Source organism: Taeniopygia guttata, chromosome 1A, assembly GCF_048771995.1.
Source record: "Taeniopygia guttata chromosome 1A, bTaeGut7.mat, whole genome shotgun sequence".
NCBI classification, from domain to species: Eukaryota; Metazoa; Chordata; class Aves; order Passeriformes; family Estrildidae; genus Taeniopygia; species Taeniopygia guttata.
The window spans coordinates 66290091-66313229 of NC_133025.1; the positions used below are offsets into that span (position 1 = coordinate 66290091).

General features: G+C 37.8%; 1 protein-coding gene across 30 annotated transcripts in view; it reads right to left on the minus strand.

Moving 5' to 3' along the window:
• Positions 1-23139, minus strand: part of PLEKHA5 (pleckstrin homology domain containing A5) — a 163467-nt gene that overhangs the window by 48467 nt on the left and 91861 nt on the right. For 26 of the 30 annotated variants that reach the window (XR_005979053.2, XM_072923796.1, XM_072923789.1 and 23 more), the window contains 7 exons: positions 20657-20740; positions 19638-19758; positions 13247-13351; positions 10427-10499; positions 6973-7073; positions 5926-6041; positions 469-936 (listed from right to left, as the gene is read on the minus strand). Coding sequence is in view for 29 of the 30 variants with exons in the window: in XM_072923796.1 (XP_072779897.1) it covers positions 469-936; positions 5926-6041; positions 6973-7073; positions 10427-10499; positions 13247-13351; positions 19638-19758; positions 20657-20740 (1068 nt within the window). In the remaining variant the exon portion in view is untranslated. Of the gene's footprint in view, positions 1-468; positions 937-5925; positions 6085-6421; positions 6466-6972; positions 7074-10426; positions 10500-13246; positions 13352-19637; positions 19759-20656; positions 20741-23139 lie in introns of those variants that run through there. The other 4 variants (XM_041713688.2, XM_072923801.1, XM_072923799.1 and 1 more) reach the window with 4 other exon arrangements.

Below are 23139 nucleotides of genomic sequence, written 5' to 3' on the forward strand. Positions count from 1 at the left end.
ATTTCTAACACCCAAAAAGGATTTGTGACCATTTTTAGTTATTGAGTTATTAATATACTTCAGTTTATTAATAATAATTCAAATGCTAATAAAAGAAACTTTCATACATCAGTTCTGAGAATCCTCAAATGCAGAAGAGCAGGCAATTTCAAGAACAGATTTTAAGAGGAAAAAGAATTTTTTTTGAGTGATGACACCTTCTCCTGGCTAGGACAGGGTTATGCCTAACGCCCAAAAAGGGTTTATGGCCATTATTATTTATTAATAATATACTTCAGTTTATTCATGATAATTCAAATGCTAATATAAGAAACTTCTCTGTTCTCAGAAGTGACCCAGGCATTTCTTAGAGAGACGGAAGAATGCGATTATATAATATAGATCTATAATTAGAGAAAATAACCAGGCTATAAATGTAAGTACTATTTACTAGAAAGGCTAAAAAAAAAAAAATTAGCCAGTACTCACCCTCTTGTTTCCTCCTCATGTCCTTTCCCCCTCTGGATTTTAATCCACTGCTCCAGCTGCAGCATGGAGTTGGTTCTCTGCATGACCCGCTCGGACTCGGCGTGCGCCGGCACCGCGTTGTGATGGGCCCCATCCCCGGCATCCGCCAGCACCACTCCCATGGATTTACTCTCAGAGCCATTCAAATGGACAGGCCTGAAGTGCCCACCTGGAATTGTGCTTATGGGCAAAGTCCTGTACTCGGATCCCAAAGGGTTCAGCTTCACGCTGTTGATTTTTGTTAATGGTTTGTCTTGCCCGACTTTCTGGAATCCGTACTTTTCAGCTTCCAAAGCTTTCTTCTCCTCGTTTTTGTTCACTTCTTTGTTTTTCTGGTTGTTTTGTGCCTCTGGCTTAATTAGCACCCGATGGTTTGAAATGTTATTTGCCTCTCGAGGTGATGTATTTTCAACAGTGAACTTCTCTATTCTGGAATGGAACATATGACAAGTTATAATACCAAAAAAATGTTCCTTACAAATAACAATAAAAAATTGGAAGTTATTTCAGTGAACCTCTGACTGTATATTTTGCAATAATATCTTGACTTTGAGAGAAAAAATCAGGACATTTTCACAATAATCAAGGACAGGTTGGGGGGTTTTGTTGCCGTTGTTTTGGTGTTCTTTTCCTTTTGTTTTTAATTTTGTTTGGGGATTGGTGGTAGTGCTTGATTGGTTTGGTTTTTAGTTGGTTGATTTGGGGTTTTTCTGGTTGGCAAGTGTGAGTATTGTTTTCTTCTACACTTTTGTCTTTATTTGCTGTTTTAAAAACAATTATAACATGAGTTTTTTTGGTTTTGTTTTCAATTCAAGAGTCACTTAACCCCCTAGAAAACATGTGCACCACAGGAAATAAAGCCAGAGTCTGAAAAAAGTGGATGTTCAGCTCCTGGAGGGTGGAAAATGCAAAGGGTAAAAATATTCAGTGGCTCTCTAAGAGCTACAGCTTCCAAATGTCAACAGGCTGAAATTCACATGGTTTTCAAAGTCAGCTTGTGATTCACAATACTGCTGAATTTAGCATATAATGAGCTCCTTTAAAGAAAGCAAATGACTTTTCATGGTCACTGGTATCAGTTAGGTTTCTCTGGTGTGTTATCACTTTGGCTGGCACACATTTTGCAGAAAATTATTGTGGCTTTTTCTAATTTTAAGGGGGGAAATAGCTGCTGACTTAAGGAACTGTACCACAAAAATAATGATACTTTTAGAATTGCTACTGCTTTACAGTATTTACACAAGTACTCAATGTGTGCAGTTCTATTAGTGACCTTCTTTTTAAAATTTCCAAATGTCAAGAGGCTCTATCTTTTGCCAAACTGGGAAGACCTGAATTTCAATTCCAGCTCAAAAATTGACTTTTGGGTTTAGTTCACTAAAAAAATAACCTCACCACTTTAAAATGTTTTGCTCTATATTTTTTGGTATGGGAGGAAAAAGAGGAAGAGATATAATTTCTTAAGATTATATCTCTGTATAAAACCAAACTAAGAACAACACTTTATTTTAAGAGGATGTAAAATTAACTTTTTGTTTTGTATCTTTTTTTTTAATGCATTATTCATCTTTATAACTGCATCCAGTTGAAGTGTGTATAAAAAGGCCATCACATACACAACTTACCAGGAGCACAAGAAGACTGACTACATACACAGCTGTCAGCATTACTGCTTACCCCACTGTGAAAAAAAGCCATTTATTTCCCCCCCCCAAGATCTTTAATTGCTCCCAAGACCAAACATTTGTGCCTAGATTCCTTCTCAAGGTAATGGAAAACAAAAGGATCCTCCCCATTCCTACCTCAAAACTGCACTACCCAGTGCTCTACCAGAAACCAAAGGAATTTCCCAACAGGAATGTGAATTAAAAGCTCCATTTCCTACAGTTATCAAGTAAAGGTGTTAAGATTGCAGTTTTGAGACAGCATTCTGGAGTTTACAAATGAATATAAAGACTACCTTGCAAATAATCCTGGGCATTAATATTTGCAGCATGTCCCAACAGCACCACCTACCCCATTATATAATATAAAACATATTATAAATCATTCTCAGGTGGCTTTAGAGCAGAGGAAAAGGTGGAAAATCCTTGGTGGAGAGGGAAAGTAGCATGTCTAGGACACTCATCATATATGTGGCAAAGTCAAGCCTTGGCACTGTGCTCAATTCACACTCTCACAGTACTTTCCACTGTGTTTTAATTAAAAACCAGCAACTCCCAAAATCACAGAATTGTTCTTCCATGCAGCCTCATGCTGTATCCCTCATTACTATGGTTATACAGAGCCAAACATTTACATTTTACACTCTTTGGGTTGGTGTAGAGGCTGAAGGACTGACATTCAAACAGCCTGCTGGGCTCTCTCAACTTGGTGACACCAAATCAGCCAACTCTGAGTGAGCAAGGGATCTCTTTCCACACTGGAGGACCCATATGGGAAAAAATTATCAAAAACAAATGTAAGAAACATAAATCCATATGTGTATTTGGCTCCATATTTATAGTTAGCTCTCCAAGACATATTCAACAAAGCTTGCAGGCTGTTTGAGGATGGGATAGGGAGAAGAGGAAGAGAATGAGCATTGAACATGGGTCTTTCAGCATATGCTGAATGCAATTTATATATTTCTGCAACCAAAAAGGAATCATATGTACAATATGCAGTACAGGAGAAGTACAATTTTATGCTGGTTTATAGAAAGAAATAATGCTGAAAGGGTTGGAGAGGGGGGAGCATGTGATTAATGATCAGATGGACACGAGGACTGTGATTTAACGAAGCAAGGCAGAGGCATTTGAAAAGGAAAAGCCATCTTTTCCAAGCACACTGACGTCAGTCAGCCCCCACCGTGGATGTCTCTATGATAACAAGTGCTTTTTTGGCAGCCTGGCTTATGCTGCTCAGGGAAAGTAACTACACCAGGAGGGAAAGAAGCAATCTTTTCTTAGTACATGCTGCATCACTGAGGAGAAACAAAGGCTGCAGCACACAAGGTGACAGTGAAAGGACAGAAAAATGACACTCAAACCTGGGAGAGCAGAGAATCAGCATTTAGGTTAAACTGTAAATCAGTGTGTTGGTGGACACTCCTATCTAAAAACACAGGCAAGCAGCCAGGGAGGGTGTTTGAGATCATATTTTGAGTCATAAGCTTCAACAGCTACTCACTAAATAAATTATTTTGTTTAATTATTTTAATAGGTCTCTCAGTATATCATTAAACTTGAATGTACTATCTAGGTAAAGCCAGAACTGTTTAGAAAGGGATAATTACAGTTAAGTCAATAGGACCAAATACTGTTTGTCCTTCCCTGCAGCTAAACATTAGAAGGGAGTATTTCTCCTGCTAATAAAGACCAGTTCTAAGAGAAATGGGTACATTTTTACTTTCTTACTTCAGTATCTCATTTGTGGTTTATGTGGCTAACTATGTGTGGAAAATAAAGAGTAAAAGAGTAGTTTATGAAAAACCTGGCAACATCCCTTCCCTCCCACCAACTTAACGTTTTAAATACTCCTTTTATCTTTATCCTCTCCAAGGAACTCACATCTCCAGAAAAATAGACACAAAAATTGTGCTAAAATTATTTAAAAGATTCAGTTTAACAGACTTTTGGATTTGATTTCCATAGTACCATAAGCAGTGAAGTGTCTTGATTTCTAGGTTTAAAGAATTATAATGTAAAAACTTTTGATTTATCATTGAGCATTTTATATTAACAGGCAATTAAAAGTGGCCCAGCGTCAGTTTACATGAATATTTAAGGAAGCAAGTTCTTAAGTACTCATTTATTGCATTGCAAGTATCTAGTCTGTTAGAAAACTGTATTCAGTGCAGTGTCAGAACCTCTAAAAAACCAGAACTCAGTAACAAAAGTACTGCCAAATTTGACTGAACCAAAACCATTTATGCTTAAGCTTAATCTATGCCAAAATTCAGGTTACTTAGAGATGAGGTAATAAGACACTTAATACTTAACAGATTTTTACAGGGAAGGAACAGTATTTCTTCTGCATAAGATCATATCCTGCTATGTTTCATTTTAAGAGCTTAAAAAACAGCCAATAGATGGATTCTTTAGAAAACAGATGTCTTAAGAGTTTTCTTCCTTATTATAGCTAACAGATTTGAAATTCTTTGAGATTTGGTCTTGATATCTGTTTTCTCTGAAGTAATTATTTCAAGACTACCAACAAAGTTTTCAAAGAGGTCACATCTACTTCTGTTTCATTCTGAGGTTTCTTGCCTGAATCAAAACAACAAGATGGCATTATATAAGTTGCTTTTCTGACAACTATTTCGTTGCTGGCAAGCCTGTTCTGCCTGTGATATCCAGGCAGATATTCAAAGTATTGCAAATATCAAATGAAGGCCATTTCCTCAGTTCAGAAAAAGATTGAGAATGACTCCAGTTCAGTTTTGTTCCTCTACAAAGTGTTTATACAATTGATATGTGATTTTTGGTTCAAGTGAAGTGGGTTTCATTTGGTTTAATAATTTCTCCATGTCTAAATTACCATTGTATCTGCAATCCAAACCTGATTTTTCAGATAAAGTTTATTACTACTAAACTTCTCTGGTACCTGTGACCATGAGATTTTTCTATTACTTTTTTAAACTCAAGAGTTTCTCAGCGTTGCTGACTTTATTTAGCTTCAGGGTAGCAGGAACTAACGGAGTGGATCAAGTGACAGCAGCCATCAGCAATAACTTCTGTGCTGTCAATAACGAGGAGCTTTTAAACATTCAATTGATGAGGTTTCCATTGCAGATGCCATGGAGCTGACCCCAGGGACCACATTCTGAGAGCAAATGACTCTCATGGAGAGACAGCAGCAGACAGGGCTCAGTCTCGGAGAGCACAAATCTTCCGGTGATAATTTGCTTTTCACTGTCAACACACGGGCACAGGAAGGTGAGGCTCCAGATCAGGTAAGCATAAATTTGGTGACAGCTTAATGATGAACAAGAATGGCTCCCCACAGGTTGCCCACAGGTACAACTGGTTAATTTAGCCAGAAACTCCAGCTGTGAATTTGAGGATTATGACAGGTTTATGCCAAAGGCTGCCACCAGTTGAGCTGCTGTTGCTATTCAGTCAGGAGGGCAGGGAAGTCAAACATGCCTGCACATAGAATTTGTCACTGCACTTCTTCTGATGCCACTGGCTAAAGGGATAGTTCATTTTTTTTCTTCTAGCTCCTGACAATCAATATTCAGAACAGAACTTAAGATTATTTTTGCTATTTCAAAATTTTATCCAACACTGTCCAGTTAGTAAGGAGTTTTCAATTTCAGGAGAAATCACTTCAGTTGATTTACATTCTATTTTAAGTACCAGTCTTTCACTAAACAAATCAAACTAAACAAGAGAAAGCAATACGCTGTCCCACTGTTTTGTCAATCCACACTACCTTTTCACAGGCTCTGTTTGCACAAGTGCTGCATCTATCATGGCTTTCATCCACAACTCCATCTCCTTCCCTGTATCTGTGCAGAAATAATAGGTCCTCATGTTTGGATGAGCTGCCTGATTGGAAATGACATGGTCATTGCAATAAAAATGTAAGGTTCTGTAAAAGAAGAGAGACAAATATTGTTACTGCATATTCACTCTAATGCTTTATCTAACAAGATTTTTTCAAATAATATGCTCAGAAAAAAAAAAATCAAAGGAACACTACAGTGTTTCTTAGTCACTGCATTCATATTTTCAAAATAACTGCCTGTAATTTCCAATCATGGCTGCTTCTTCATTAATACATTAAACAAAAAGCCCTTAAACTTCTTCAATCTACTAAAAATGATATTGAGCATTCATTAATTTAGATTAATACAATTCTAATAAATAAGATTTTAGCATAGATTTTGACAGTCTGAATGATACAGTAAGTTTTAATTTGTACTTACCATAGTAAATAAATGATGTCTTGGTTAGGAGACCAAACAAAGTGCTAAAAGGAGCTCATAAAACAACAATAAAAAAAGTCAGGACAAAATGCTTAGTAAAGTGATTTATATAATGATTTAAGATTGCCACTAAACACTAAGAGTGATTCATGTAACATTGTGATTTAAGTGATAATAAATTCTTATTTTTATTTATGTGTAAAGATACTTTGTATTAAATAACAAATGAACTTTCATTAGTGGGATAAGTTCAGCTGCAGATGCTGGTTTATAATTCTACAGCACCACACAGGATTTAAGATCCACAAACTAAAAAAGAAAACACTACTACTAAGTGATACCCATCCATTTCCCCATTCTAGCAATTATGTCTATATTTTTATCAGGATAAAAAATTGATATTGAAACTTTTGCTACTCTTTTATGCAAAAAGCAGCCTCAGAAGCTGTTTGTCAATCCTTTTTTACCTAGCAGCTCTGCAAAATGAGTTTTTGTGATCAGGCCCTTGTGCTTTCAGACACAAAATCCAATGGAAAAGCTGATTCCCTCACCTTAAAGGCGTATTTGCGGTTAATGTGGTCCTCAGCAGACAGCACAGATATCTGGAAACTAGGCAGAAGTATGCTCCCCAGGATTCCTTCTTCCTTCTCATCTGGGAACGCACACTGGGATTAGAAAATGGCCTTTGGACATACAACACTTGCATCCTGACACTTCATGAAACTCTTTCAGGCACACACGAGCACGACCAAGAAGTTCAGCTCAGAAGACAAAGAATTAAGAACCAGAAATCCATTGAAGAGCAGATGGAAGTCAAGCTCCTAATTCAGTGACAACCAGAAAAGCACACATCTCCTGTCTGCTCTGTAAAAACACCTCTATAAAAACACCTCTGACAACACAAGTAGTTAAAAACACTGCTTACGACTGCTGGCATTTTAGAGAAAATGTGCACATTCCTCTTCCAATTTCAGGCATATTATGCTACATAATCCCCATTATAATAATTAATTATTAATTATCATTATAATTCCCACAAAGAGTTTACACTCAATTGCATTCCATTTGTAAGAATGCACACATTTCAGATAATTTGTAAAAAAAGCTCTCCCCCAAAATAAATGCCCTTTTCCCAGAGCCTTGTTTTACTTAAAATTTTAGATCAAGAGATCATAAAAAGTTTGACATTTTAATTGAAAGCCCCAACCAGCTTTTAAATCCACTTATAGTTTAATAAAGGAATAATTTGATGCAATTCATAAAGTCTGTCTTAATTGTATTTTATGTACAAAACTCCTATTCACAATCAGTATCTTAGAGACTGTCCCTCATAACACTTCTCTTGGCTGAAGATAGTGCCCACAAAAAATCTATGAAATTAAGATGAAAAGAGCCACTGCAAAATTTCAATGAAAAATCAACACTGCTACAATTAAAATACACTTAAATAGCATGATAGGACTATTACTTATATGTGGACTTAAAAATATTTTCCAGGTTCTCACTTACTCCTGGATTTTGAAAAGCCAAACCTTCATTTCAGTTATTTATATGGGGAAAGTTGTGCCCAGACATTTTAGTATCACATGACAGATTAGATGTAAAAACGATGCTTTTGGGGATAGTTCTTTAAATTGCAGAGCTGAGCATAAATTCATTCCTATTATAAGGCAGAAAATAAACGGAGTGGATTTACTTCCAGCAACTCAACAGTACCTTTAAATATGACTGAAACCATCCCATCTTCCCTTCAAATATTAACTCCTTGCTAGCCACACACAAAAGTGCCCTGGCCCCAAATACATATTGGGAAAATATTGGGGTTTACTTTATTTGGACTTCTGTTTGTGGGAAAAGTTCTCTTTTCCTAGATGATATTTTGACTAATGGCTGAGTAAATCCCCCACTAGTGCCACGTAACAGCATTCAGCATTTTTGTTCCACTGAACAGCTGCATGTCTGAAGGACTTTGGTCTTTGTTAAAGACATTCTGCCACATTCCAGTTCCACGTTTTTAAAATCTGTTCCAAATCATGTTTGCTTTTGTCCACATATCCCACTGCCCCATATTATCTTTACTTGTGTGCTGTGTATGAACAGCACACAAAAAAAGCAGTGGATCTCCTGTTCAGTTCTAAGAACTTTTATTTGTGCCAATAACAACCTTCCAGTATGAAAGTGGATAGTCCTTCATGCCTCGGGGGAACAGAAAGAGAATATTCTCTAAGCTGGGAGAAAATAAATACTATGACACAATTTTTCTTTTTATCTATAATTTGGATTTCAGCTGCTAACATTGTAACACAATTCTGAAAGTTTAGCAAGATTTACTAACAAAACCAAAGAAACCAAACAACCACAACTGCACAACCACAAACACGTCTGTGGTTTGATCTGGGAGCAAGTGCATGACCCTCCCTTTCCTATCTTTTCACTACCTCAGACAGAATTAACAGAAATATAACTGGGTTTAGAGTAAAAGCTTTTTATATTTTATCAGCCACTTCTAATACATTTTGGACTATCACTACATACATTTAATTCCAGTTTAACAGTTTTTACTACTTTCTAGTGAGTGATGGCTAAAAGCTACATTTATCACATAAATATTTTACATTATTCTGCCTGGATTTCAGAATGTTGGGCAGAATAACACAGAGAAAATAAAAAATAAGATTACAGAGCTGTTCATATTTATTTTATTTGTTGTTGGTTTTGCTTATTGCTTTTTTTTGTTTTGACAAAGTTCCTGTGCAGTGCTTAAATACAAGTTAATCTGTTCTTAAGGCAGCAATAATGTAGCATTCTTTTTTACAACTTTTTGAACAAGGAGCCTGAAGAGGTGTTTAAAATAAACCTGTAAAAAGCACCAAGCATATAATGGCCACTTATGTAACCATAATGTATTTGTATCAGTCAGTTAATGCCTCCACAATTGGAATTTCAGCCTGATTTTGACCTACTTGGGATAGAGAAACAAAGCCTAATGATCATATTTTAATAATTCAGAATTTGTTAACTAAATCAGTTGCAAAGAGAGCTTTCATATTTCAAACCTGACTTGTCTTTGATTGGATCCGTGCTGCACTTCCAGTGAAGACCTTTTTAAATTCCTCAGTCTCTGCTTTCAGCCTCACCAACATCAGCACCAGTCCTACCAATTCCAAAGTTTCATCCCAAACTCAAACCCTCTGTTGCCCTTCTCCCACATTAAGGCAGCAGATAGCTCTGCTTACATTGCTCTATTTTGCCATGCTTTACAATCCTCCTCACTCTCAGCCTCCTTTAAACTAAAATGGCTGCAGACTTTATTTCAGGATTGTCCACGTTTCCCTACGCACAAGTCCCATTTGCTTTTGGAGAAACACCACAGTTCATAATCTGCAGCGGTGAAGGGATCACTAACCCACCTAACTCCAGACTAGAATGAGAAGCAACAATTTTTTCCCATGTAAAATAAGTCAGATCTCGCTATATGAGGTTAGTAACAGATTCTTTTGCTCCAAATACAGCAGAGACTTCTACTCATATGGAATTGGACAACATTCCATTTGATAAGTATTCATGAACACTGATTAGAGCTCCCAAAGGCTCTTTACCATTCTCTCTTTACCATTCTAAATGCAGAGTTTCAGCTCCCCTGCACTATATCCCCACTTCAGCTACTTAACTCACATAAAAATCAGATTTAACCTGACATGCTTAGTTTCTAGCAACAGAAACTGTGAGAAAAACTACAACCCAGAATTTAGTAACAGAGGTGGCTCTGGTTTGCCCTTTGAGCACAGCCTGGCAGGCAGGAAGCAATTATGTGAAACTGGTAATTAGCAAAGAAACAAAACAACAAAAAAAAAATGAGAGTAGCAGGCCTGGATATTGACAGCTATACAACCATTTTAATCCATTAAGTTAAGCAGCAGCTTATTTCTTACATTTGAGTGGTGTGTCAAAATTTATCTGCTCCCTGCAAAATCAGCAAAGGAAGCTCCCAGGAGCTGAACTTACCTCTGTAATAGAAGAGACACAGATCTGAGAGCACAAACCAGCGCTTCTTCCACAGCTTCATTCCAGTGCTGTCCTGCAGGAATCACAGGGATCAGGTCAGAAAACACACACTGGGGACAGCTCTGGTTCCCAGCACAAACCAGGCACTGCACAACTGCTTGCTGAGAATTTGAGACTTTCTGTGCTGACAGACACTGACCCCCAAGAGAACACTGCGTTTGACCTGAGGCTGTGGAGAAGCTTCCAAAATGGAATGATAGAACTGAGATTGTGGGTGTGGAGTTTGAATTAGAAGAGTGTAATGTCACAGGGTGGAAAACTTAGAGTTTAAGGTTTTAGAACACAGTAATATATATAAAGCAAGATGGAGGTTTTAGGTCAGAGGCTGGTCCTTCTTCTTCACCGTCTTCTCCGTGGGTTTGGGTGGTTTTGTGTAATTGGATAAAAAAGTTCTCATTGCAAGAATGGGTGATTGATTATTGGGTTAAAAGTAAAACTAATTTAGGTGTCATTTCTTAATTGGACAGTTTATCCTTAAAAGGCCTTGTAGAGAGAGAGATGGGGCTCCATTTTTAGTTTGTTAGAGTGAAGTGCTGTAGAACTCAGGGTTTGTGAGACTGTGACACAGATAAGAACTAATAAACATCTGAGTCCTAACAAGAAATACCGTCTCACGCATTTAATCCCAACCCTGGCAAAAAAGAAGATAAAAACTCAACACACAACTGTGCTGTGTGTGCTGCTGGCTCAATTTCTTGGCTGTTTTAAGTGTTTGACTTCTCACCCTGAGCTGTCACTGCTGAGAAAGGCTGTGACCCAGGAATCCTGAGGTGAACAGGGAATCACGGAACTGCTGAGGTTGGAAAAGACCATTCAGCTCATCGAGTCCAGCTGCTACCAGCGCTGCCAAGTCCACCACTAAACCACGTCCCCAAGTGCCACATTAATGCATCTAATTACACCTTCAGGGTTGATGACCTGACCACTTCCCTGGGCAGCCAGTTCCAATGCTTAACAACTGTTCTGGTGAAGAATTTTTCTCCAATATCCAGCCTAGAACTTGAGGCTATTTCCTTTTGTCTTGTCACTTGACACCTGGGATAAGAGACCAGCCCTCACCTCACTGCAATCTCCTCTTTGGCAGCTGTAGAGAGTAGGGAGGCCCTGTCTGAGCCTCCTTTTTTCCAGGCATGCTAGAGATTACCACCTACAGTTTAACTAATTAAAAAAAAAACCAAAAAAAAACCTTTTTTCTCTTAAAAAGGAAGATAACACTTCAGGTACATCCTCCTCTGTTTTCTGAAGAAATTCTGTTTAACTTTGTCTTCTACTACCACTCATATGCCTAGAGCAAATTTCCTTCCCAAATAAAGTTTATTCCTACAACAATTTAATTTTCTTTTATGCTTATAACCAATTCACACCACACAACTCAGAATGAAAGACTGCCCCACTCCTACAGTATAAATAAGCCAGAGCACAGCAGCACACACATCCTGGTAGAATCAGATTTAATAAATATGTTAATCTGTTCCATAAAGAAAAGTATGTGTGAATTAGAAAATATTCTTATAGTAAATAGGTTTTGTGACAATGAAGAAGAGGGATTCTCTAATGAAAAACTGTGGGGTGGGTTTGTTTTTGGGGTAGTTACCCAGCCCAAGAAAAGTCAGGATAATTGTTAGCCTTGTATTTCAAGCTCTGCTCTTTTTGGAGTGGGGGAAATGAGCTGAAAGAAGAAGAAAGGGTAAACCAAGCACTGGCTAGGAAACATTATTCAGAAAAAGTATGTTCATTGTAAACATCTTCCAAAAAAGGAGTTGGCTCCGGATTTAAAAATTAGCAGTAAAATGACAGAAAATCACTACACTTACTGAGACAGCACACCCTGATTTAAACAAAAACTGCCACTCTGTGATTACATAAATGTTATTTTACTATCAGAAAGAAACCTGCACAGGCTTTCACTATCCATTTCTGAAGATCATATCTCTTGATAAAATTGACTAAATTGGCTCTCAATGACTACTCCAACATGGAAATACACAGCGGCACCTTTTCTTACAAATGCCAATCAAACATCACAGCATTTAAATTGTTCCCCACATGAACCATCTCCAGCCCTGAGGTGGATTAAGGACTGGTTGACATGCCAGCCCCAGGGAATGGGTGGCCAGTGCCTCGTGGTCTGCCCCAGGGGTTGACACTGTGGCCAAGGCAATTTAACAACTTCATTAATGAGCTGCACACAGAGCTCACCCTGAGCAAGTCTGCACATAGGTAGAGTTATGAGGAGTGCCTCATACTCCAGATGGTTGTGCTGTCATCCAAGGGGACTGGACAGGCTGGGAAATTGGGCAGAGAAGGATCTCTAGGAGTTCAACAGAGGGAAATGCTCAGTCCTCCATCAGGAGAGGAATAACCCCCTGCACCAACGTGAGCCAGGAATGCACCCTCACAGCAAGGGAGAGCAGCAGCATCCCAGACTGCATTAGCAGTGCTGCCAAGAGCAGGACAAGTCTCGGGGTCTGGGTGTCAAGGTGACCCCGAGAATGTAAAAGTCCTCATTTCCCAGCCCACGCAGCCAAAGAAGTCTGAAATGCGTAGGGTTGGCTTCTCAAGGTTGTTTATTTTTCCTCATCTATAACATTCTTATTTGTATCACACTGATATCCACTAAGGAGTTAATGAATTGAAGACCAGAGTTTAAAGCTTCATTCTGCTATTGCTATCATTGTATTTTATGGAAATGGTTGTCTTTGGTAGCACACTGTAGAGGGAAGAAAAAAAAAAAGAGGGGGGTGAGGAGGGTCTGAGTACCTGTTTGTAGAGCCAGCCTCGTCTGACAACTGGTGCATTAGGATTTCTCTTTATGGAGTTCGATCTCTTCCCAAAATTATGAACCTTCTTTGAAGATCGTGATGTCTAAATTGAATTGAACACGTTATAGACACCATGACATCAATAACTGTACAAAAATCAAAACGCTTTTCTTTTCTTTAACATCTTTTTCTTATATGTGCTCCTCTGGGGGACTGCAGAACACAAACTCTATTCTTTTTTTAGATAAATAATTACTGCGATGGTTCTGCTGGTTTCAGCATTTCTTTCTTTTCTTCTGCAGAGAATACATAGATAAATCCCAAGACAAGTACTAAAAGATGTTTTGGGATTTTTTCAAACAAGAAAAAACCCAACCAAATATACATCTGACCTTCTTCTAAGATGGGCAGAGTGCCCACTGAGCTGTAGGAAGAGAAGTAAACTCACAGAACATTAATTATGAAAAACTACATCACCTGGGCAAGAAATCCTACTCTTTCATGCTTCCAACACTGAACTAACACATGAAAACTTGTTCAGATTCCAACAAGATATAACCCCCCCTTTCCTAAAATAAATTAATTTTTCAGTATTCCTTCTTTGTTCAATATTATTTTACTTGCTTGCACTAAAGTCTACTTAGAAACCTTTCCATGGAACTCTTGATCTCATATCAGCTGTTGCTTATATTTTTTACAATTTTGCAATGATCACCTATGATTAAGAGAAGCAGGAAAAATAAAGCATTTTAGATTTCATCCTTCTACTTGAATAACCAAAGGAAATTGGAAAAGGCACAAAGAAACCTGCAGTGCTTTGCCAATTCACACTTCAGTCTACATTTAGAAAGTTTGCTCTGCAACTGAATGAGCTGAACATTTATTTGTGTTTTAAATGCTGTAAGAATTGGTGCCTCAGACACCATGAGATGGGACAGAGCAAAGTACACTCCTGTGCAGAAGAAGATAAGTTCAAGTAAGTTTTTAAAACAGCATTCACATCTCTGTTTCAAATCCACCATTTGGATTGAGACAAGACTATAATCCTGTGTTTCAGCTTCCCTCTCTCTGCTACTGAAACTAATCATGGGGTTATGCAAAATTCCTAAAGGAGGAATGCCTGACAACCACTCAGGCTTTGCTGCAAATGAGGTGTGGGGTTTCTCTCTGGAAATTCTCTCAACACCCATCACAGAACTAAGGTGGGTTTTACTCATGCTTCAGAGAGAATCCCACAGTAGCTGAAAAACCATAAACGGAGAACTTGATTTAAAATTATATGCAGCTTTTGTCAATGATGCCCTTAACTGAAGAATACAACACTGCTTGGCAAAAAAAAACCAAACAAAACATTACAAAAGTTATGTGTGCCTGCCTAGAGTCTACAACAAAAAATACATTTTGTATTTCTTTTTTGCAAGAATCACAGGGGAATATAAAAATAATCAGAGTGCTTTCAATTTTCCCCAGAGATACAGAAATTTGACTCAGTTCTAAAAAGCAAGCCTAATTAAGAATAAAAGTAAAAAACTTCCACATTTCTATCAGCGCAAAATGGACAAAGATTTCTAAGAAGCCAAGAGAATTATGAGAGCCAGCTGTGAAAAAGGAATACAGAACAAAGAATGTATAAAAATACAGTTATAAAGTGAACTACAGCTCTCTCTGTTAAGCTGTATGACTGCTGTATTGGCATATCACACAAAAGCTGGGCTAACACTTTGATCAGAAATAATTTCTAATACTCACACCTACTCTAATATTAGGTACTAAAGGTTCAAAACCCCCCAAGAGCGCTCCAGTGCTCTATTTTTACAATTAGCTATTGTAAAAATAGCTAATGCATTGAGAATGCTTCTGAAGACAACCATGCACTTATGTCAAGTCTAACAAATTCAGGTAATTTAGACAGCTGTCCCTAAGGCAGACCTGATAAAAACCCATATTGACTCCAATTTCACTGAGCTAACAACAGAGTTTTAATGGGTTACATCCTACCAACTGTGAATACAAACTTCTAAATGCAGCATCACAAGTGCTTTCTACTTTTACTTATTACAGAGAACACTTCTGATGACTTGTAATTAGTTTGCCACATGCTGCATAAAGAGAATAACTTCACAACAAACTCTGAACCTTAAGACAATGAGTATTTTGTATTTTGGGACACTGAAACACTGCAGGTGAGAATATAAACTAATTATGAGTGCTCAGACTTTAGATTACTTCTCCTTTTGTTATGCCTGAGGATCTCTGGCCATTCCTGTCTCTCATACATAACTAATTATTGCAAACAATGACAGGGGAGGAAAAAAAAATCAAAAACTGAAGGAGTCAAGTACTTTTTACCCCACAGCAAAAAAAAAAAAAAAAAAAAAAAAAAAAAAAAAAAAATTTCAGGATATCTTGCCCAGCTCCAGCTTCTGGAGAAGGCAAAGAGAGGCTAGTGAAGGAATGATCCAAACAATCATCACTTGCTGCAAGGTGCAGAAGATAACAGAGCAAGCAGAGTCACACCTGGTACCATCTGATCCATTCTAAGTCCCAGCAACTCAGATGCCTCCAAAATCAGATCCTGTGGGAAGAGCCCTGCACAAATCCAGGGCTAAGAAAGAAGCCAGGATGTCCAGCCAGTGATATTTACTGTTTTCCAAAACTGAAAAAATAAACACCCAGCGGGGTTTTGAACTCTGGACAACAGAGCAGTCAGCATCTGGGGCTGCACAATTCATCACTCTGCAAGTGGCTTTTCTCTCTGCTTAGCTGGTAGAAAAACACAGGGTTTCTGTGAGGCTTCTTTCCCAGTTTCAGAACTAGCACAAAAGTCATTAATTAACATTAAATTTATTGCATCTAAATTCGAAAAACATACATTGAGAACCTTGCAAATAAGGAAATTTTCTGCATGTAAACTCAGAGAGTAAACATCTGTATCTTTGTTAGTTTTAACTTCTGTTTAAAAATATGTTTCCAGTGTTCAAGGCTTACATTATCTTCCAAACCACAAAATAATAGGATGCTTCCTTCTGGATTTTTGTAGGCAATTTTGGTGCCTTCCAATGCTGCACTTTTCCATGAGCTGAGTGGGTTTCTGCCTCAGCATTTTAGCTTGGACCAGGAGGTTGCTCTTGAAGCAAATCTCCCCATCATTCACTCTTAGCATGCTTTGGTTTGCATAATAAAGCAAACTGGATTCCATTTAGGCAGGACTAAAATATAAGATGCACAAGGAGCACTACTGGGCTGGTCTGAATATAAACCATAAAAACACTGTGCAGACATCCAGCTTTGAGCACCAGGAATGCCCTTCACACCCCTCCTGTTCCCTGTGCTGTTTGCTAAGGAATTTTAATAATAACTAATAATAATAATTTTAATTTCTGTTAATCAGACATTTCCAGCTAACCTGGATCCTGAGCAAACCTGAATGGTCTGCTACACCTACACTAGCCATTCAAAGCTGGACTGAACTGAAATATCTATTAACAAACTGATTAATATTTGTGAGCACTGGGAAACATCCCAGCTGTACTGGAATCACCTGGAGCTCCTCAGCAGCTGTCCTGGGCTAACACTCCACTTTCTGTGAGAAAAAATGTGTTCACCTTATTCTGCTGATAATCAGGACAGCAGTGAAAAGCAGCAGATCTGAACCATGGAGGGTGACTGGTGATGTGACTGACTTTACACATTAAAAACCAATTTATGACATACAATCCTGTTTGTCTAGGTAGTGATTTTAACAGCAGGGAGACAAATAAGATCGAAAAAAAGACAACTACAAAAATAATTTCTTCATTCTACAGAGAGATGAAAACAAATACTGCTGTAGCAATCTGAAGCCTGTGGGTTTTCACAGCCAGGGGTCTGTGCTAGTGCCTTGATGTCTGGAAATACACTTCAAGCTAACAAAAAATAAGCAGCTCTTAACAGAGGTGTAATTTGTTATTTGGCCTTTCTCATGTAAACAGTGGGAAAGGAAGATTAGAATTAAGACTTTTACTGGGCAGGAACTGATTTTTGCCTCACCTCATACTGGCCTCTGGTCAGCAACAGACTCCAGAGAGTCTTTCTGACAGAAAATAGCAACTTCTCCAAGTTCTGTATCTATCTGGGATCAATTAACATCAATGCAAGGAAAACTTTCTCCTGTACCCTTTAACTGCCTGAAACTTCTTCCCATTCCTCACTACTTTCCAATATCAGGTGTGGTCATGACTTATTTCTGAAAACAAAAACCACCCAAAAAAAATTGGTTTGGCAACAACACGAGACGTCCTTCTCCTCTCTAATGAATTCTCTGTAACTTCTCTCTCCAACATTTTATTCCTGTTTTATTGTGCTACAATACACAATACTACTATTAATACAAAAGAATATTGCATATATATATGTATAATACATATTATATATATATAATTATGTATAACATATATATTACATATATATACTACATATACAATACTACAAACTACATATTATAGTCAGAAGTTAAGAATTTCAGGCTTTGAAAGACATGTATCCAGGTACAACCCATGGGCCATATCTGCAGTCATCTTTAAAAACGATTCAACTCATTATCTTTGAATAGCTGCCAGAAAAGGCAGATTGATATTAGCTGTGGTTCTACTTTCCCAGCATTCACCTCCCAAAAACCAACAGTTTTTAAATGGTCTTGCACTAATTCAGACAAATGCACATCCGAAAACTGATGTACAGTAATTACACATGCAGCCACAATCATCATACTAATATTTTAAGTGCATTTAAACAACTAGAACAGGAGGAATGAAAAGCAGAACAGTCTGTTTTTTCAAAACGTTATTTTCACATGAAGCTAAAGTGCCAGTAATCAATGAAAGTAAAAGAAATCACAGTAACTGGGCCATAGAAATATTAATTTTGTTCTCTAACACTATGGCTAAATGGCATTTTCAACTTCTCTTTTGAAAGTGAGAAGAATGTAAGACACATGCTCCTAAATTGTAATTAATTTTGCATATTTAACCCGAGATTGCTTCCCAGAAAATGAATTTTGAGAGAACTAGCTATGTAATTACTGCATTCTACACACCACTGTTATGACTCTAACAAGAAATTACCTTGGGTTTTTTGCTTGCTTGCTTGTTTTAGGGCTTAGCTGGTTTTGAGTTTATTTTTTACTGTTGTTCAGGGGTTTTCTAGTTTTTTGTATTTCACACTGGTTTTCCTGCATGGACTTAAACATGATCATATGAAAGTTGAGATGGATTTTTTTACTGTTCATAATATATCTGTGACTCTCTATTTTTCCCCCCAGCAACATTAACAGATTAAGACACTTTTCTCATTAAATAACAGTTTTCTAACATAGGTCAAGGATTCTGCCTGTCTCATGAGATATTTAAAACAACAAAAAGATTCCAAAATGCACTTGAAGGAACCTTGCAATGTTTCTTACCACTTGGTAAGTCAATTATTTCAATCCAAGTTTCTGACATTAAGGAATTTGCTCAGTTAGAACGCATTCCAAAGTTTATTTTTTCCCTTGCAGGCTGGATTAGTTTGCTGAAAAAGCACTTCTCAGGGTTAACATTTTCAATAACTAACTAAAGCACAGGGTTTTCCCCCTTGTTTAACTGTTAACTACTGGCTAGAAGAGATGACTGCTCTTGTCTGCCATCACTGACCAAAGCTGTTTTCTTGGTCTCCTAGAAAACTTAAGGCACTTCTTAACTTTGTAGCAAGTGCACTTCTCTTTCAAAAAAAAGCTGAAAATTAAAAAAAAAATAAAAATGCACACAATAGGCTCATCAGCTTTATCCAATAAACCTAAAAGCTGGTAAGAACATCTGGGCATTTACCTTAACCTCCTGAGAAACTGGGTGAATGAAGAAGCAAAACACAAATTAAGGTGATCCTAGGATTCCCCTAAACATTTAGCAGGAATTTTTCTGGGAAGCCAGGAATTCTGTTTCTGGCCCAATGTCACCTGCTTTTCAGCACAGGGTCACCTCCCACCTCTCTCACAGCTACTTCTTGCACACAGTCCCAGCTCTCTCTGTTTTACCTGGACACATCCAGGCAATTGTTTGTGATGGAGCAATTTCTGCAACAGTGATGCTTCATCAGTCACTCAGGTTTTTGCTGTTCACACACATCAGAAAGGTCAATTTAAGTACGTGCAAGTCACAAGATCTCCGAGTTACCTGATAAAAATTACAGCTACAGTGACAATTTGTTTGAGACATTTCAGATTCCAAATTAAACATGGAAGGAGTTGAGTGCCCTGAAAAATATAGAAGCTTCATTTCTCTTTTTCAGTGGAATACTAACAGACAGCACTGTCTAGCACCCTGTGGAATAACTGAATTATTTGAGTTCTAATTTATTTGGACATAAAGACTTACTCTGCCCACAGGGCTCATTGGATGAGCAGCATAATCTGATGTCAGATTATAGTTAGTTGCTTCACATATCATGCTTACTGGTCGCTCCTTCTTTTCTTCAGATGACATTGCTGCAGCAGTCCTGAAAATAGAATATGTAATAGCACTGGAACATGCTGTGTGTGCAGACTGCTAATAGCAAGCACCCCTAGATGTAGCTTTGTACAGCCTGTGCCCTACTTTTCCAATTTGAAAGCAATTCACACTTCACTGCAGAATTACCTGCACTGTGTTTTAAACTCTATCCTATTATAGATGAATTTTAAGATGTTGTTTAAAACCAGAATTTCTCTCTTAGCGCCAGGTGTTGGTGGGAGGGAAAAAGACAGGAATGAGTGTGAGATGGAAATGGGAAGAAATGCTCTCCAAAGGCCCCCTCTGGCTTTGCCCCCCCCGGGTGAGAACAGGCCCACTGGTGAAATTTGGCCAGTTTTGATGGTTTTCACTGGTGCCACCAGTAAGGTGCTACAGCAATGGTGGTGAGCAGGACACCCAGGAACTAATGCAAAGACAGCAAATCCCAGTTATTATCCCATGATTCACAGTGTGTCCCAACTGGTCAAGGAAATAATCAATTGAGGAGAAACTATCAGGCAAAACATTATAGATTAACAGCTTGTGGTTGCCCCAAAGAGAATATAAAATTTATCCCTTTCTGGAAGTTTATTTGATTGTTATATAATATCTAGGTTGTTTACTAAAATTACGGAATAATTCAAGTGACAAGAGGAAATTCATACAGTGCATACATAAATGTGATGCATTTCGATCATACAACTAATTTGAGCTATGGTTTATAACTTAAAAGTTAGTATAAAATACTTAACATTGCTTTTAAGTCATTTAAACAAGTAAAACTATCTACATGTTGATATGATTTGGAAGAAAATAAATATTACCACTAGTAATTGCTGAATCTTACTTCATTATTAATGGGTTTTAAAATCTGTGTTTTACAGAGTGAAACAGGAGGCACTTACTGCTCATTCACAACAAAAATACAGTTGTCCTGTGATGGCTGTCCTGTCACTGGATGTTTGCAGGTTACTTTTCGTTCATTATGACTGTAAAATAGAGAAAGAAAAGTATTAGGCAATAAGTTTTAACTTTCCAGTTCAACTATGTAAATCCAGTACATCAAATATAGCAGTTCAGTGAAAACAATTAAGAATATTTCATTATGGCACATAACAACATAAGTGTACACACTCACAAATGCATATATATACATATATATACATTATATATATATATATATATATATATATATATACACACATAAATATATATATAAAAACACACACACACACAACGAAAAAGGATGAGAACTAATACTGAAGAATCTTCATTGGCACTGCCAGACATAGGCACTGGGTTGGTAACCACTCTGAATTTTAAAAACAGTAAAAGTGTTTTTAGTTCATATATGAACATAGATAATTCACTTCAGCTATGGCTTTATGTATTCATTAACAGGGTTTCAGCTGGACAGGGACAAGTTTAACATGAGACCTATAACTGCTCTGTAAGGATAAAACACTACTGTAAAAGCAATTGTCTTCATCCTCAGGACATGAAGATACTTGTTTAACATTTCTAAGAGTGAGGGGTTGCAATCACAGTTTTACTTTTGCAGACATGACTTTTTAATTCAGGGTGCTGCTCAGAAGAGTCTTCCAGTGGCTGGGAGGCTGAGCTTCATCCCCAACAGCACAAAAATGCTCTCTTTGCATTATCTCATTCCCCTGAACTGCAAATCCTGGTAGATCACAGCAGCTCCCACAGTTTGGAAGAAATTGCCCAAATCCAAGAACTATCAGCTGCTGCCACAAAGGGAAAAAATGTCTGGGTTTGAGTCTCTGGAGAGATTCAAAACCCGCCTGGCCACCACCCTGTGCCTCCTGCTCTAGGTGACCCTGCTTTAGCAGAGGTGTTGGACTAAGTTGATCTCCAAAGTCACTTCATCCTTAACACCTACTTATTTTACTGCCTATACATTTAACCATCTGAACTTCCAAAACTATGAAGCACAGCTCATCTCAGGCATGTCACACTTTCTGCCCTTCCTGCTTCGTATATTTAACAACCTGAATTTAACAAGACTATCTTAATATTCTCCACTATTAAAACCAAATTCTTTCGATCATAACGATTTGCAATTACACAGAATTATTGATTAAAAGTTGCCTCCAAACAAAAGCCTAATAAAAACCCCACACTACTTTCATGATGAATTAATGGAAAAGGCTTCATAAACCTAGAGTGCAAGATTAGAAAAACAGCCCAATTCTTTGCACTTCCTCTACTGGGATTTTAGAAACCTACTGATGCCTAAATGGAGAGACTATGTCACAGAGCTCAACTGATGAGCTGGCAATTGCCAGTACTTTATCTTTGCTCTAAGTTCAGCAGATTTCTAAGTTTAGCCTCTGAAGGAGCTGTTGTTGCAGAAATCTATCCATTAAAAGGAGGAGACAGGAAAGAGACATTCTGAGGACAGTCTGTGCCACTCCTAATTGCCCTCCTCATACAATGACTCTCAAGGAAATCTGCCCAGATTAAAGAGAATTCAGATTCAAAACATTCCTGAGGAAGCATCCAGGTTTCTTTGGTTGAGGGTTATTTTTTTTTTTCTTTTGTTAGTCCTCTCTTTCTTCCCTTCCAAAACCCTTTTTTCCCCCTCTCTGACATTTCAGAAACTCTCACATCAAAGTGAAAAAAAAACCCAAAAACACACAATGGAGATGAGCTGGCCAAAACGCTTTGCCAAAACGATGTCTTCTTATTTGCTTTAAACCTTGACAGGTGGCTGTCAGCTGACATCCATATATGTGGAAATAAGTGGATCAGGACTTCTGCTCCAGAAATGTTCAGGTCCACCCAGGAGGAGGCACATCCCATGTTCTGTGTGAGTGCAACCTCACTGATGATATAGGAAGAGGCCACAGCCAAGGACTGCAGTGGGGAAACCACACAAAACCAGGAGGGAAAGATGGGAGAGGGCAGAAAAGTGGGAAAGGAGAGCAGAGGAAGCAATACACAAGAGTATTTTGCTCCAGGTTTGAGTCATACATCAAAAGTTAGCATTCCAAAAAAAAAAAAAAAAAATCCTTGAACAAAACACAGTTTTCCTCACTAGTCATACAGATGTTGAGATATACAGGAGGTAGTTAAGATTACATAAAAAAGGCAGAAAACATATCACAGAAATGAACCATGCTCCTGAGGACTGCACAGCACTTTCCTTCTAGACCTGAAAAGTCACTTCCTTCTAAAAGGGTAAAGCAAAGGGAAAGGAGGCTTTTTTTTCCCTTCAAGAAAAAGAAAAAACAGGCTTTTCTTTCCCTTCAGTTTAGACACGAGTGAAATCTCATGGGTGAACACTGGAAATTCAGCTTGTGCAATTAAGAGTGATGACTGTAAATATGTCTAACTGGATGAACAGATTTTAAATACTTCCATT